General features: G+C 41.5%; 1 protein-coding gene across 2 annotated transcripts in view; it reads right to left on the bottom strand.

The window, feature by feature from the left end:
• The window catches only part of NKD1 (NKD inhibitor of WNT signaling pathway 1), a 111,311-nt gene that overhangs the window by 26,738 nt on the left and 68,593 nt on the right, over positions 1 to 15,980 (bottom strand). For both annotated transcript variants that reach the window (XM_051979819.1, XM_051979820.1), the window contains one exon: positions 13,064 to 13,121. In XM_051979819.1, coding sequence (XP_051835779.1) covers positions 13,064 to 13,121 — 58 coding nt within the window. The remainder of the gene's footprint in view (positions 1 to 13,063; positions 13,122 to 15,980) is intronic.

Raw genomic sequence — 15,980 nt, 5'->3', positions numbered from 1 at the left:
CTATGAGAAAGACAGAGAGAGAGAGAGACAGAGAGACAGAGAGAAACAGAGTCAGAAAAAGAGAGCGAAAGAGAGAAGAGAGAGCAAGTCAAAGAAAAAGAGAGAGGAGAGAGAGAAAGAGTCAGAAAAAGAGAGAGAGAGACAGGGAGACAGAAAGAGTCAGAAAAAGAGAGAGAAAGAGAAGAGAGCAAGTCAGAGAAAAAGAGAGAGGAGAGAGAGACAGAGTCAGAAAAAGAGAGAAAGAGAAGAGAGCAAGTCAGAGAAAAAGAGAAAGTCAGAAAAAAGAGAGAGAATGAGAGAATAAGGAGAAGGAAAGAGGAGAAGAGATAAGATAATCCTGGTTTTCTTCTTTTTTTATTTGAAGATATGAAACGTCCTTTCTGTCTCTGTTTCCATGCCTTAATTGATAACTAACCTGACTTGAACTGAATCCACTGAAGCAGGCAGTGTGCCTCCCCTAGGTACCTCTGCAGTCCCTACTGGGATGAACATCCTTAAATTATTACTAGCCAACAGGACCTTCTTCACAATCTGGCCACCTCCTATCTCATCTGTAAATCCTTACAATTTACTCCCCTTCACGCACTGATTTACCTACATGAACCTACTTAATTATCCTCATACACAGCAGTTGTGCCCAATCTTCCTCCCCACCCCCAGCTCTCTGAATCCCTGGCTTCCCATGGCCAAGATACAGGTCAAGTGCTGTCTTCTAAGAGATCTGCCTGTTGCCCTCCCTAAGGCTACCTCTACTCTACATTTAATTTGCATGTACCTATTTATTTACAGTTAGCGATGGATGATAAACTCTTTGAGGGCAGGAACTTTGTCTTTCCAATCTTAATACTCATTTCAGTACCTTAGAACAGAGTAAATAAATGCTTCATAAATGCTTTTTGATTGATTGGTAATGAAGGAACTGGTCCAGTCTTTCCCACTGACTACAGGAGCAAAAATGGAGACCAAGCTGCTCTTGACAGTGTCCAGAAGAAACTTCACTCTCTCACTTTTTCCCTTAGCAAGTTACATTGCTTAATTGTGTCTGACAGAAATGGCACAGAAAACATCCTGAAACCTTCCCAGACATTTATTTTGGTCCCTTTCGGGAACTGTTTATTAATTAAAATAACATTTTGATCAGGTTCAAAAGATACAGAGGTTTCAAAAATATATATAGGAAGGATATATTCCTGATGCCTCCAGTCTCCCACCTACCCACAACAAATTCCAAATGAAAACAAAACAAGAAATCCTATACCAACACTACCCTTCTGCCCCCTCCCCCCCAAAAATCCCCACCATTCCTGAAACAGAATTAATCTTGCTCCATCAGTCATAAGACAGCAATGCTGAGTGACAAGTCATCCATTAGACTGTTGGAAATTGCTAATTGGAGCTCACTGTGGTGCCAACAAGGTCAAATTATTTCCAAGGAACAATAACATTCAGATCCACAGTTTGGTGCCAGGGGAAGATCCAATTATCTGCCTGTTCCTTTAGTCCCTTGCCACATGTTCCCCTTCCCATGTCCCAGTCCCAGGAGGTCACATCTTGATGCAGCTATTTGGGAATTACTATAAACAGTGGATGCCATGGCAGAGTTTATTTATTTAATTCTTTAAAAACACTTACACACAGAAAGAAGGGCAGAATAATCAAGTTGGTTTGTTTGTTCAACCAAATTAAGGGTATGAAAGGTGTTACAGGAGAGAGAGATGATTACTGCAGTCTATAAAGTTCTCCACCCCCATCCATGCTCCCCTTGTCCAACCTCCCCTTTGTCATTTTTCACACTCAAGCCATGAAGAAAGGAGTACCATGCACACTGACCAGATTATGGGCTCTATTTCCCATTAGCTCCCAATCTGGCTCCATTCCACCCCCAGCAACTGCCAGATTAAACGCATTACTTGACCATCTTCACCCAGATCACTTTGATGTTCGGTTCTCATGCTTCAAAATACCTTTTGGATGAAGATCAGACGGCATTAAACAGAATTACTAATTAATTAAGCAAAGTTAAATTTTAAACACTGTTTGTTGTGTTAGCCAAAAGCCTGAACAGAACAGACTTTTTTTTTCTTTCAGCAAGATCAAAGACAGTCTCTTCCCTCTCCCCTCCCCCAGTTCTTTCTTTAAAGGAAGAAGGAAGGAAGGAAAGAAAAGGGGAAAGAAAGAAAAGAAGAAAAAGTGTAAGCTTCAGTTACGGAGAGTTAAAAACAAATACCTGTAGTGGTGGGCTGTTACTTTAATCATCAGACACAACAGAAGACACATTATAGGGAAGCAATAGGCTATTCGAGACATTATCACTTAATTCTGAAGAGAGCACAATTTGAGTGTAAATTGTCACCTTCACATGGACCATTCAGCCTGTCTAATAGCATTATCTGCCCTAGGAGTTTGAGACTGGGATGGCACAAAGCCCACCCAGGCCTCAAGCTGTTGACAGCTGGCGCCACCCAAACAGCACCAGAAGAAAAAGAGGTGAGTTGAAATAAAACAGACTCCTAGCCCCCCACCTCCTCTCCCCCACCCCCACCCCCCCTTGCTCCAGATGGCTACCAACCTCAACAGGGAACAGTGCTACTCAAACAGCCTCCGTGGCCTTTCCTTCCACCACACTCCTGCAATTCCCTCCAGTAAAGTAAATCCCAAGGGGGAGATTACCCCCATGGACACCCCCCCAAACATTCTTTGGGGTTCAGGTCTAGTCTGAGCCCTGTCTCACTCATGAAATCTTCTCCAGTGATCCTGAGGGCCATAGCTCTCTCCATTCCTTGACCTCCAAAGGCACTTAAAATCTATGTCGCATATTCTGATTTTGTTTATTCTTCCTTATAGTTCTTGAATGTTGCCTCTCCCCAGCTGTACTGTGGAAGAAAAAGTCTTCTCTTGAATATCCCCTATAGCATTGTGCTGAGCACATCATAGAATCCAATCAATTTATGATTCTCTGAGGCTGAAGAAGAATCTGGTCCATTTTTCAATCAACATGAAACATTTGTGGTATAAAGTCCAAAAACTGGCTAATGTCAACATTAACAAGCTTATCTCAATATTGTCTGACTAGGACTGGCCAATTAGTATCATCCTAGAGAGAACAGTCTACATTTTGGAAATAGTTATTAGCAACTTAGCACCACTTACAAACACCAAGAACTATATCTCAACTGCATCAATCAATAAACATTAAGCACCTACTATGTGCCAGACACTGAGAGGGCAAAAAGAGGCAAAATATAATTCCTGCCCATAAAGAATTTACAGTCTATTGGAGGGAACATCATGCGAACAAACATATACCAAACACCCTACACACAAGATGTATAGGAAATATATAAACACTGGAATCAACAGGAGTTGGGCAAGTATTCCTATAAAAGGAGGGATTTTAGTTGGGACTTAAAAGAAGTCAGGGAGGTTAGTGCACAGGCAACACCTCTTCTCAGCCCAGTTAATTAGCTAGCAAGCTCTCTGTGAGATATAATGTGAGTTAGGTTTTTGGGTCCAATGTCTGGATGCTAGCCATCACATGTACAGGGCACGTGGCTTATTATCAGCTAAAAATTTTGTAGTCTTAGGCTGACATGGCCCTGCCTTTCAGAACACTTCTGGATAACTACCTTCCATTATCGGCTGGCATAGCAAATAAAGACTAATTTTAACATCTGCCTGAGCCAAACATAATTAGGAAGGTAAGTCTGTTGCCAACAATGACTAAAAGCTTACAACACACGCCAACCAGAACAGAACGGACTCTGGGATCATACGCTACTTTGGACTATTTCACTCCTGTTTTAACCTACTTTTCTAGATAATAAAGAGTTCACTAATATAGTCCAATTCTATCATTATGAAAATGAGGAAACAGACCTAAAAAAGGTATGAAATGGTCTGGAACCCAAAGAATAGGATATTGAACTCCCAAGCCAGAGGTTCTGCATGTAAGCAGCCAACATTAGCCCCTCATAGCAGGGATGGCAAAGATCATGGGAGGCAGAATGGTACAGTAGGTAGAACCAATGTAACTGAGTTACACACAGAATATTCATAAATGGGCAGAGCAAAGAATGACATCACCCACACTCCCTCAACATAGTCTTGTATAAAAGTAGTTCCCAATGGGCCAACATACCAAGGGATCGGGTTTCTGTTTAACAGGGCAGGACCCCTTTGTTTCAAAATAATGGTATCCAATAGGTTATATTATTTGGATGGTGGAACCAACTTTCTGTTGATTAATGGGTTATGTTCCTTCCTTCCAAACCTCCTTAAAAACAGAAAAGATACTCCTTTGATTGACCATTAGGGATGACGGACCATCAGGGATGACAGAGCTTGGCAGAGAGGAATTGAGACACTGCCTCATTAATGGAGGCAAAGCTAAGACGGAGGCTTGGATCCTAGGGAAAAAAGACATGACTGAATCACGCTACTTAATTTGACTCTTAGCAAATAGGACTTCAAGACAGAGGATTTTTTGACTCTCTCTCTTGACATGCTCTTTTTACCCCTTAGGATTATACAATAGAAAAGGTTCTTGGTCTTTCTCCTTTTCTCACTCTCCCTCTTCTCTTCCAATCCCTCTCTCTTCTAATATCTTCAGATATTAGACAAAAATATAAATATTTTTTGTTCAGGTGACCTTGCCACTGCTAATACCATCCTCCAGATAAAATCCCACATAGAACTTGAATCTTAACTGAAAATTAAGGCACTCAAGCAGGTGTGGCAGTACATACCTGTAATCCTTGGTGCTGGGAAGACTAAGGTTGGTGAATGGCTTGAGCTTATTTCTGAGCTGCAATAGAATTAAGTAAATTGCCCTTGGGACTAATTCTAGCACTAATATGGTGAGCCTCTATATATGTGGTGGGCCATCAAGCTGCTTAAGCATGGGTCAACTGGCCAAGGTCCAAAATGGAACAGGTCAAAACTTCCCTGCTTTGCAGACCTCAAACAACCACTAGCCTGGGTAAGAGAAAGGAGGAAAAGAAAATGAAGAAAGGAAGGGTATGAGAATGAGGGAGTAGGAGAGAAAGAGAGAGAGAGAATGAGAGAAACAGACAAAGAGAATACTGGAGGCACTCCCTCCCATACAAAAGTCAAGTTTTCTTGCCTCTTCTAAAACCAAAATAATCCAGACTTCTTCCTCTGTTTAGAAGCAAGGTGTCCACCTCTCTAAGAACAGTTCAAATCCAGTGGTTCCCTCTCTACTTCCATTTCTTCCCTATCTAAGTGCATTTTCTGTCAGCAGCTTTTACACATAGACCAGGTGTAGAGGAGCAAAGCAAAAGACCGGGGGGAGGGGGAAATAATATTTTTCAGACAAATGAATTTCAATTTTTTCCCCTCCTTGAAAATACAGGGTTGATGGCCATTTTCTGCTTTGAGATTTGGGTAAGATTGAGATGAAACATCTGTTTTGGGAAGGGGAGTTGGGGGGGGGGAGGGAGGAAGAGAAGGAAGCAAAAAGAAAAAAAAAAGTGGAAAAAGGACCAAAAAAAAGCTTTTTTTTAGCTAAAAATATCATGTCTCTTTTTCCCCCAAAACTTAAAACATGTGATGAAATTCAACTTTTAAAATATAACCCCCGAGCTACTTGAAACTATAAAAGTCTCCTTAGTATCTGAGACAAGTCAGAATTTCCACTGTTCAAGCTGCGCTTTTATGAACAGCAGACTTTAGAGAAAGGGCACTTGTTCTCTCTCCATTGCGGTAAAACTTTGGGTTTCTGCAGCTACTGTAGTCACAGTGGAGTCAGAGCCGACAAAAGCTCTCTGAATGGAGGACAGCAAGCTGGCCAGAACAATGCCGACATGGCTGGGCCTGCCCGCGGCCTGCTGCACTCATGGGCTCCTAAGATGGCTGGCACTCTCCTCCTTCCTGCGGCTCTACAGACAAAACTCACCTTCCTGCCATCTGCGGAACCTTACAATATTGACCAAAGGTGCCTCAGGGATTTAGCCAATGAATAATACAGCAGGAGTACCTACCAAGTGCTGGATTGATTTACTGAGTGCTGGACTAGAAATCAAGGGTCTCAAAACCTCGTCCCCATTCTAAACTGCGACGTTGGGCAAATCACTCTCTATTTTTGGGAATCGGTTTCCTCTTCGATTAATTATGGGAGTGGGGCTAGATATTTTTAAGGTCTCCTTCTAGCATGGCCCATGATCTTATGAGAAAATTCAGAGATTCCAAAAATTGTTTGCTCTATTACTAAGAGCATCTTGAAAATACAAGTACCTACTGAGGGAAAATGACCATCAGCCATGGAAGTGAGAAGAAGAGGAAGAGGAGGAGAGGAAGAGGACTAACTTCATTTTCATGTAGATTCTACTTTGATACTTGAAACCAGAACTTAAAAAAAAATAACATTTTGAAGAGAAAGGGTGATGTTGAAATCATTATAAGAAGACGTTGTTGTTGTTTTAATACCCCACTGTTTCTTTAAATAGGAAAGTTGCTTATTTGTTTGATAGGTCAGTTGGCTGATAAAGGGAAGAGAAAGAGGAGTAAAAGGAAAAGGAAGAGAGAAAAGAAACCTAAAACTTAAGTGTTTAGAGTCCTGGGCCAATGAAGATCACTCCGAATAAAAGATTATGACCAAGTAACATAGGACTGAATTCACACAGGCCTTCTCAGTATGGTCACACTTTTACTTAGATCCCCAGAGATCTCTATAGACTAAAAGGCAGAAGGAGAGGCAGGAAGTCCATTACCTTGGTAGAAGACAAAGACAGAAAACAAAAAGCTTGTAAAAATCGCCCAAATAATCCTGCTGGGCATTTTAGAACCTCTCAGAGTGGAATATGTTGAAAACAATATGAAAATAATGATATAAGAAAGAAAATAGTGTCCCTTTTATAGGAAGCTATCTCCAACCTTTCTTTAATTCCAATTTCTTCCCTCTATTAATAATTTCCTATTTATTTCATATGTAGTTTGCTTTGTTGTCCACTGGATCACAAGCTTTGTGTCTTTTGCCTCTTTTTATATCTCTAGTGCTTAGCACAGTGCCTAACACACAATGTGATTAATCAATACTGATGGATTAATGGAGAACACACACCAGAGAAAGGCTTGAATTACCTAGAAATAACCTCTAGCAGTATAAAAGTAGTGTCTTTGCATCTCAGGGAAAGAGCCTTGGGATCTACGTTTGAATCCAGCCTCTGGTATTGCTTGAATATCTCAAGGCAAGTTATTTCACTTTTCTGTGCCTCAGTATCTTGCTCTATAAAATGAGAGGGTTGCCTCCAATGCTAAAAACCTGAAATGTTAAGATAGGGATAAGGCCAGGAGGTGATTTCATTGGTACAGGGAACACCAAGGACACCATGAAAAAAAAAGGAAGGCTGGCACCTTTCTGACAACTTTGAGCTTAAGAGAGATGCTAAGAACATTGGAAGGTGAGAAGCAGTGTGAGCTGCAGGACTGGAATCCAGGTCCTCCTGGCCCCAAAGCTAGTTCTCCAGCCACCAGGAAGGAAAGTTGACTATTATAGAACCACAGACCTTGAGCTGGAAGGAATCTCTGAAACTACCTAGTGGATCCCCCCTCATTTTACAGATGGGGAAACTGAGGCTTGGCAAATTGAAGTGACTAGCTCCAGACCACTCAGTCAGGCAGTAACATACTGACTCCCTAACACACATTAATCTACTTGGCATAAGATATTGATACTAGCCAAGGTTTCTGATCTGAAAGTTTTGAAATTTGACCCAAAGCAACGGGCAACGCTCTAACTTCAGTGCCTGCAGCTGCTGTGCTTATTTTGTCCCCTTCTCAGCTACTTTCCAATGGCTCCATTTCATTAATTCCTAATTTGGTGAAAGGAGGGCCCACTGAGTAGAGAGACACTAGTGACAAGGACTGGGGATTCTCTCTTCTTGAAGCCTTTCCAACCACACACATCACAACAGCCCGACAAAGCTAACTCCTCCAATGCCTGTTTTAAGCAGGAGGCCAGGACCTCCTACAAACCTGGAGGTGATGCCTAGGGGAGAGAGAAAGACAGAGAGAGAACCCAGATGGTCCTTTCAGAGCAGGAGGGGTGGAATTAGTCTTTTGATCAAAGAGGAATTTGCTTTTAAACTTGACTTCAGTGGACTGATGTGACTGGCAAACTTGAAAAAGGGAGTGTCAGAGACACAGTACTGTGTTAGAGACTCCCATACAGAAATGACTCTGCAACTTTTATCTCTAAAGTCTCGGATACAAGATAGATGGAGAAACCCAGAAACAGACAGACCCCAAGTCAGGAAGAGAAGGGCACACAGACCCTTACCGGGGAGACAAGGAGGCAGCCAGAAAGAGAGAGAAAGCAATGGATGGAGTAGTGCGGGTACCCAGAGTAGGGAAGGCAAGGGCTTGCCTCCTGCCTCTCAAGCTAGATTCTTCAACTAAAAATGAGGGAATTAAGTCTAATGACCTTGAAGTTCTCTTCTAATTCTAATCAATGGCCCTAAGATTTGCAAATAATGGAGATTTTTACAAATAGGTCATGTACCTCTATTCTACTGTTTATACTCAGGAAACCTACCCAAGTTTCCAATCCCCTTCATTTGGTGTCTGATGGGGAGGGTTGGGAAGACCCAAGTGAACTGTTGGCCAGAAGCAGACCACACTGAATACTGGGTCTCCTACCTATATTGGCAGGGGGGGTAACTGAAACAACCAACCGATAGGGTTGCTGTGATGAGTCTTCTAAACATAAATTGCCACATAAATACAAATTATTGCTTCATCGACTGCCATGGTTGAGGATATATGCTAATAAAAATCTCCACCTGCCCAACACAGGTTGCTAGTTCCTGAATAGAGAATAAAGAGCTGAAGGGAAGCCAAAAACTTTGAGCAAGGATTCCATACCTCTCCTTCCCCACTTTGCTTTCGGTGAACCCCGGGAAAGCCCTGAGGAGGCAGACAGTCCTGGAAGAGGTAGGGTATTTGTGGGGCCTCAGGCAGGTGACAGGGATGAGAAAAGCTCAGGTAAGGTCCTCCTCGTCTCCTGTGGCCAGGCCAGACCAGGCCAGGATGCTGAGTAAATAAGAGTGGCCACTCTCCAAGCCTAACCTCCAGTGAAGTAGGAACACTAAGTCAACAATCCGGCTCTCACGGCTCTAATGCTTTTGATGTTTACTTTGTTCTTTCTATAGTTCAAAAGGAAGCACTAATGCTCTAGCCCTCTTACCAAATACAATCTTAATCTTAGGATTTTGAGCTTTTGCAGTGGGCTAGTTAAGTCTGTTAAGAGGAGGGGATTTGATCCAGCTTTCCATAACAACACAGGAGTTAAATCCTGCTTCTTTATGGATGGCTAGAAGCCTTCTTTTTATCTTTACGCCTCAGATGGCCTTTTTTCCCCTTTAAACACCCCTCAAGCCCTCCAAAGGGCAATGAACTTGGCCAAGAGAAAAACCCCAAATGAAGAGTCAATTATTTCTTCCCCCACCCCTTCTTGGCCAGTTCTGCTGTGGGGCTAAAGGCTTGCTTGGTCCTTTTGAAGAGGCAAGAAGCAAACAGCCACAATGGGTTGATCTCCAAGAAGCTTCAGAAATGGCCATTTCCCATTGCTGTTTGCCAGCTACTCCTAACCTAACTCAGGGTCCTTTCAGACATTAAAGTTTCTTATTCTTGAAAGGGCTAACGACATTGTAGAGAATAGCATTCTCATCACCCACAGCACTGTTAGTGCATATGCAGTTTTCTGTACTGGGAACCAAGCAGTCATGAAGATGGATGTTATGTCCCCTAAAATGAATGGAATTTAACTTCCCGTAGAATATAACCTGGAGTGTGGTCTGCCAAACCATTTTGCTATAGGTCAAATGGTATTTGAGATCAAATGATCTATTTTTGTTCTTCAACATAAATGAAGTCATTATATTTGTGACCCAAGGACACCTTCTTTAGACTGAGAGCTCCTGGAGGCACTGTCATTACTTCTCTTTTTGTATCTCTAGCACTTAGTACAGTACCTGACACATATTAGGTGCTTAGTATTTGTTGATTGATCGATATTAGGTACCTAGTAAGTGCCTGTTGACTGACTGATCTTCCTTTTTATCATAGAATTAGCCCAATCCTAGATCACAGAGGTACTTTCAGAGCACCAGCAGAGTTAAGTTCAGAGAAGTTTCTCATCAGTTGGGTGATGAATGTTGCTACCTGGGTCTCTTCTGTAATATCATCATCTATCTAGGGAATTGTAGAGGGACTACAATCTATTTTAGGACAAGGCATACCAGCATTAACAAAATCAAAGATCCCTGAAGCACAGATTCAGAAACAATACCTGGTATTGAGCACAGGCACTGGCTCTGACACTTACTAGCTCTGTGATCTTGTGAGCTTCCCCACTGTGAACCTTGTATTTTTCATCTGCAAAATATTCACAAGCTGTTCCACTACTTAACTCATAGGATTATTAAAAGGAAGTCATTTAAAGCATTATGTAAGAACTATTATTATTATTGTTAATTATTATCATCATTGAGATTTATGAAGTTTCCTCTGTGAACTTGGATTCTTCACCTGTTTTCCCTTTGGTTTACTGGCTTCAAGAATTCAAAGATGAAAAATGAAGTGAAAAAGATAAATTTTGCTGGTCATACCTAAATATTCCAAACAAAGTAATTCCACTTGGTTTGGTCCCTACCCACTCTCCAAAGGCAGAATCTCTTAATGGAAAAGCCTACTTTCTATCAGAAATGCTACAACTAATTGACGTTGACAGGAGAGGGCTTGACAACCTGAACAGAATGATTCACAGTATTGGCATTTCTCAACTCAGGCAGTCAGAGGCAGCTCATCAGGCTTTCTCTGGAACACGCTACATTGCCCCCATTCAGAAAGGAAATGGCAATGTACCAAAAGGGGGGGTCCCAGGAAATAGCCCGGCCATCAGAGCCCCTACTCATCCAGGCGCAGCTTCCAATTCTTTGTATAAATACAGGCAGTGGAAAAGAGGCAAAACCAATTCTCATCCCGGACAGGCAATTTTCTGTTCTCAAGCTGCCCAACTATTTCATGATTTGTTCTCCCTAAGTGTCTAGACCATGCCAGGAGCACTGAAGAATAAGTACATGGGGGAAACAGTCCAATCAGAACATAAGAGTCTTATCCTAAATCTTTGCTTATCCTAAATCCTAGGCTCATTGTCAATTCATTACTCTGCCTCAGTTTCCTTATTCCACAAATAGATCTAGGGACTCCCCAGGTGTCAGGATGAAATGACCACTGGGCAGAGAGAATATTTAGGGCCTCAGTTCCCTGCTGCTCTGTGGTCTCCTCCCCTCCCATTAAAAAGTATAGATTATCATCTAGTTCATCTCCCTCTGTCATCTATCGATAACCCCACTCTGCCCTTCCCCTTCCCCCTTCTAACAGCTACTTTTTTCCAGTTAAAATAGAACATTACTGCCTATCCAGGAGATTCTAATTTCTAGATTCCAGACACCATCTAGTCCCAGAACATAATCTCTGTTCATACCCCAGAAAATGGGACCCGGCTCCCTTAATCCTATAAAACTGAATCTTGAGGTCCAGACTGTAGAGTTCAGAGTTGCTATAGCTGACACATGACCCTTTAGATCTTTCGAGATAAAAGATAATAGGGTATAATAGAAAGACTTAAAGGACCTGGGACAATTTTTGTAACTTTCCTATTCCTAAAGCTTTTTCACCTATAAAATAGGGAAGGAGAATGGATTAATTAGATGACTGCTTAAGATCCCTTCCTATTCTAAATCCTATGAATCCTCCAGGGATCAAAATCAGCTTTTTTTCCAAAAGAGTTATCAGATTTAGAGCATATATGAGCTAGAACTTCTAGATGGACTTCATTCTCTTTCCCCTTTTTCTCTAAAATCACCCTTCTCTCCATGGCCTTAGAAGAAGAGTCAAAAAGGGTTCTTTAAGATTCAGGATCCTTGAGATCCCTGTTTCCCAATCAATGGGTTGCAGTGAGGATTTATTGCGTGCTAGGTTTCCCTCAATTTTGAAATCAAAGAACAAAAGGTTGAGAATCCTGAATTTGGAATCAGGAAGTCCTGCATTTGAATTGTGATTCAGACATTTACTGTGAGAGCATGGGCAAATCATTTAAGCTCTCTGAGTTTGGGTTTCCTCATCTGGAAAGTGAATGAGTTGGATTCAAAGATTTCTAATTCCCTCTGTAACTGTGAATCTACAATCCTATGGAAAAAAGGAGGGATCACGGTGTATGTGGTAGCAGGTGGGCTGGCATGGAAGGATAATGACAGGTCCAATGGGTGCAAAATCTTTAGGAAAAAGTTGAAAGTTAAAACAGTGAAGTTACTTGATAAAACTTACAGAGCTAGTAACAAAATGGAACTAAAACTTTATTAATAATAATAGATTTATCTATAATATATATTATGTATGCATAATATATATTATATATCTATGTTAAATAAGATAATGAATACAAAGTACTTTACAATGCTTAAAGCACTTTACATTCATTAGCTTTCTTAATTCTCACAACCCTGGGAGGTAGGTACTATTATTATTCCCATTTTACAGATGAAGAAACAAGGCAGACTAGAGGTTCCTGACTTACTCAAAGTCATACAACCAGTAGATGTCTGGGAAATGAAAAAAATTAGGTGCATGTCCAATGTTCTATGCCAGGAGCCAGTAGAATCCAGGTCTACTGAATCTTGATTTCCCCAAGCCCTTCCTTAGACAGAACCTTGCAACTTCCCTTTCTTCCTCCTCCCCCTAACCACTCCCACCCCCTCCATCCCCATACCATCTCAGTGTGAAAGGACAAGTTCCCAGGTGTGTCATGGACTGAACAGCCAGTCAGCAAACATGGTTCTAAATCACTACTTAAGACTTTCTGGGAATCCTGCAGGGCTGCTGGCAGACCAGAGCCTCCCCTTCCCAGCCTTTGATTAAGGAAGCATTATTGTCGCCTCCCAGCCTCTGATTAAGGAAGCATTATTGTCCCCTCCCAGCCTCTGATTAAGGAAGCTTTATTGTCCCCTCCCCGCCTCTGATTAAGGAAGCATTCTAGTTCAAGTACCTTCTAGACGAAAATGTTCCTCACTGATTGTTTCTCGGTAAACTTCACCAGCCGGATCCTGTGGAGAGACAAAGCAAAAACACGTCCACCTTAACCACCAGCCTCGCAGTGATTACAGAATATTGAAATGTTAATGAGACACACATTGAGCTGCCAGAGTTAATTATGAAAAGAGCTTTGGGAGGTTAAAGGTGTCCCAGAAAGTACTTAATCACTTTTGTTCCAAGATCCCCAGTCTGGTTAGTCACTTGTCGAATGGGACTGGGAAGGGGAGACTAGAAGGGAGGGAAGAACGGGGACCCCAACTCTTTCTGCCTTTAATTCCATGGAAACACGGGCCCTTGGAAAGTTAATATGCAAATTTCTTGGGGGGGAGGAGAGGGGGCAATAACATTCATCCCTACCAAGAGACCTATCCATCAAGAAAGCCACAGCAAAGCAGGCTTATTCCCAGAAAAAGGGCACTCTTCCCATCATCATCTCACCCCTTAATTCTGGAATTGCTATGACAATACTGAAAAAGTCCTTTCAGTGATACTTCCTCAGCCTTATTTCCTACTACTCCGCTTCATCTAATTCTACTCCGGCTAAATAGGACTGCTCTCTGCTGTCTCCTCTTCCTCTTCATCTACTGACCCCACCCAAAATTCTTAAAGTGAAGATAAAGGACCGCGTTCAAATACAATGATTTGGGGCATATTACTTAACCTCGAGGTTAGGGTAATTCTATAAGCTACAGAGAAGATGCCCACCCATGAAACCTTCCCCTGGCACCTTCTTCTAAGATCACCCCCCTCTTGGATTTCGCCTAGCACTGACTGTATCTCTCTGATGTACTTCCACAAATTATAACATATTTGTGGTTCTCAAATCCCTATTTCCTGTCATTGGAGTAAAGTATTTTGGCTTCAGACTTGGAAGGTACCACAAAATAGAGGGGCCAAACATGCAGTCCACAACACTCTCCAAGGCTTCCCAAACCAGATTAAAATGGAATTGGGAAATATTTAACAAAATAAATAAAAATACAATAAAACAGTTGGTATTATATTTTCAAACAGAATCAACATACAGCCTGCAGTTTTATATGGATTCCATCTGTTTGATGTTGATCCCATTCTCATTTTATAAATGAGGAAACTAGTGACTTGTCCAACTAGTGATTTATTCATATACTGAAATGGATAGTAAGCATCAGATGTGGAATTTTAACTCAATTCTCTCATTCAAGAAAAAGTGTTGATTCCACTGAATAAATACACTGGACCTTCCTCACAGGTTAAAGCCAGCCATTTTATTTATTTATTTTTCATTCTATCAGGATATTTCAAACAATAGAAATCTGAATGCTAATGATTCACCCAAAAGCATTTGGGGATATGAATACCCTATGCTGGCAAATAACCTACAAACATACCATTCTAATATCAGTTCCCACCTCTCCCAATTTCTGGAAAGGTGGGGTTTCAGCAGATGAAGAGGAAAAGGAGAGAGCACTCCTATGTGGCTACAGCAGAGATAGGTGAAAGGCAGTTAGGTGGTTCAGTGGATAATGTTCTGGGCCTGGAGTCAGGAAGAGAAGAGTTCAAATCCACTTTCAGACACTGTGTGACCATGTGCAAGTCATAAAATAATCTGTCTGCCTCTATTTTCTCATTCATAAAACAGAGATAATAAAACCTCACATGGTTGTTATAAATATCAGTTGAGATTTGTAAAGAACTTGTCATATTTTGGGCACATAGTAGATGCTTAAATGCTTGTTACCTTCTTTTTTCTCTTTCTGAGCAAACTTTTCAAGTTTTTGTTTTTGTTTTTATTTTTTGTTCCTTTTCTTCATATCTTTCCCTACATGGAACATAAGATTATAAATCTAGAGCAGAAAAGGACCTCAGAAGTTATCTAGTCTCAATTTATAGATAAAAGGAAAGAACCTTAGAGACCATCTCTCTACACCCCTTCATTTTATAGATTAGGAATAAGAGGCCTGAAATGAGGATAGCAGAGAGAGAAAGCAGCAGAGCATGACTTCACACTCAGATCTCCTTACTACACGTTCAGCATCCTTCCCCCTCAGTCACCTGCCCCCTTCTCCCCACCTTTCTGACTTCCACCTAGTCTTCAATGAGGGCCAGTTTAGGCCCCACCTCAGCCCTTAGAGAATGTCCCAGCCCACATCAATCCTGTCCTTTTTGGACTCCTCCACCACAAACTAGGCCACCCTATTCCCTTATCTTGTTGACGTGTTAGAACACGTATTACCTGTTTCTAACTCTGTGAACTCTAGGAGGGGAGCCAAGCCTTAACACATCAGCTCTGCATCCTCCCTGTGGCTAAACAGAGGACCTTTCATATATAAAGAAGGCATTCAAGGCCTGCCTGGTGATTGTTTCTGATTAGTGTGGATTCAAGATTCCTTTCCTATGTCTCTTGCTATAGGGTCTCATCCAAAACTGCCCTTCCTCTCTCTGCTTAGTGGGAGGATTTAAGTTTATTTCTTTGGCTGAAGCAATAGACCTGGATGTTCTTATGAAATGGTCAAGTTTAATGTCATCTTTGAAACAGCCACGCCAGTCCACCAGAATCCAATGTTCTTGACCTCGACTCTGGGCATGATTTGAATCAAGGCCTTCCTGGAAGAGTGACCACAGGTTGTCCCAGCTTACACCAGCCCCAGAAAGGCTCTACTGTCTGACTTTCTCAAACAGCAAAATTACTAGAGATGCTATATTTCACATTCTCATTAACAGTCAGACTGCCTCAAGTTGAAATACTTCTTTTGAAAAGAGAAAAATTTCACCTCCCCCAACCTCCACAATCAAAGAAAATTCAGGACTCACACTGATTTTAAACAAGAACAATAACAAAAATCTGCTGCTTTTTACTACTGATGTTTATCAATAGGATGGAAGTAGGA

This window comes from Antechinus flavipes, chromosome 2 (genome assembly GCF_016432865.1).
Source record: "Antechinus flavipes isolate AdamAnt ecotype Samford, QLD, Australia chromosome 2, AdamAnt_v2, whole genome shotgun sequence".
NCBI lineage: Eukaryota > Metazoa > Chordata > Mammalia > Dasyuromorphia > Dasyuridae > Antechinus > Antechinus flavipes.
This window is presented reverse-complemented; position numbering and strand designations above follow the sequence as displayed.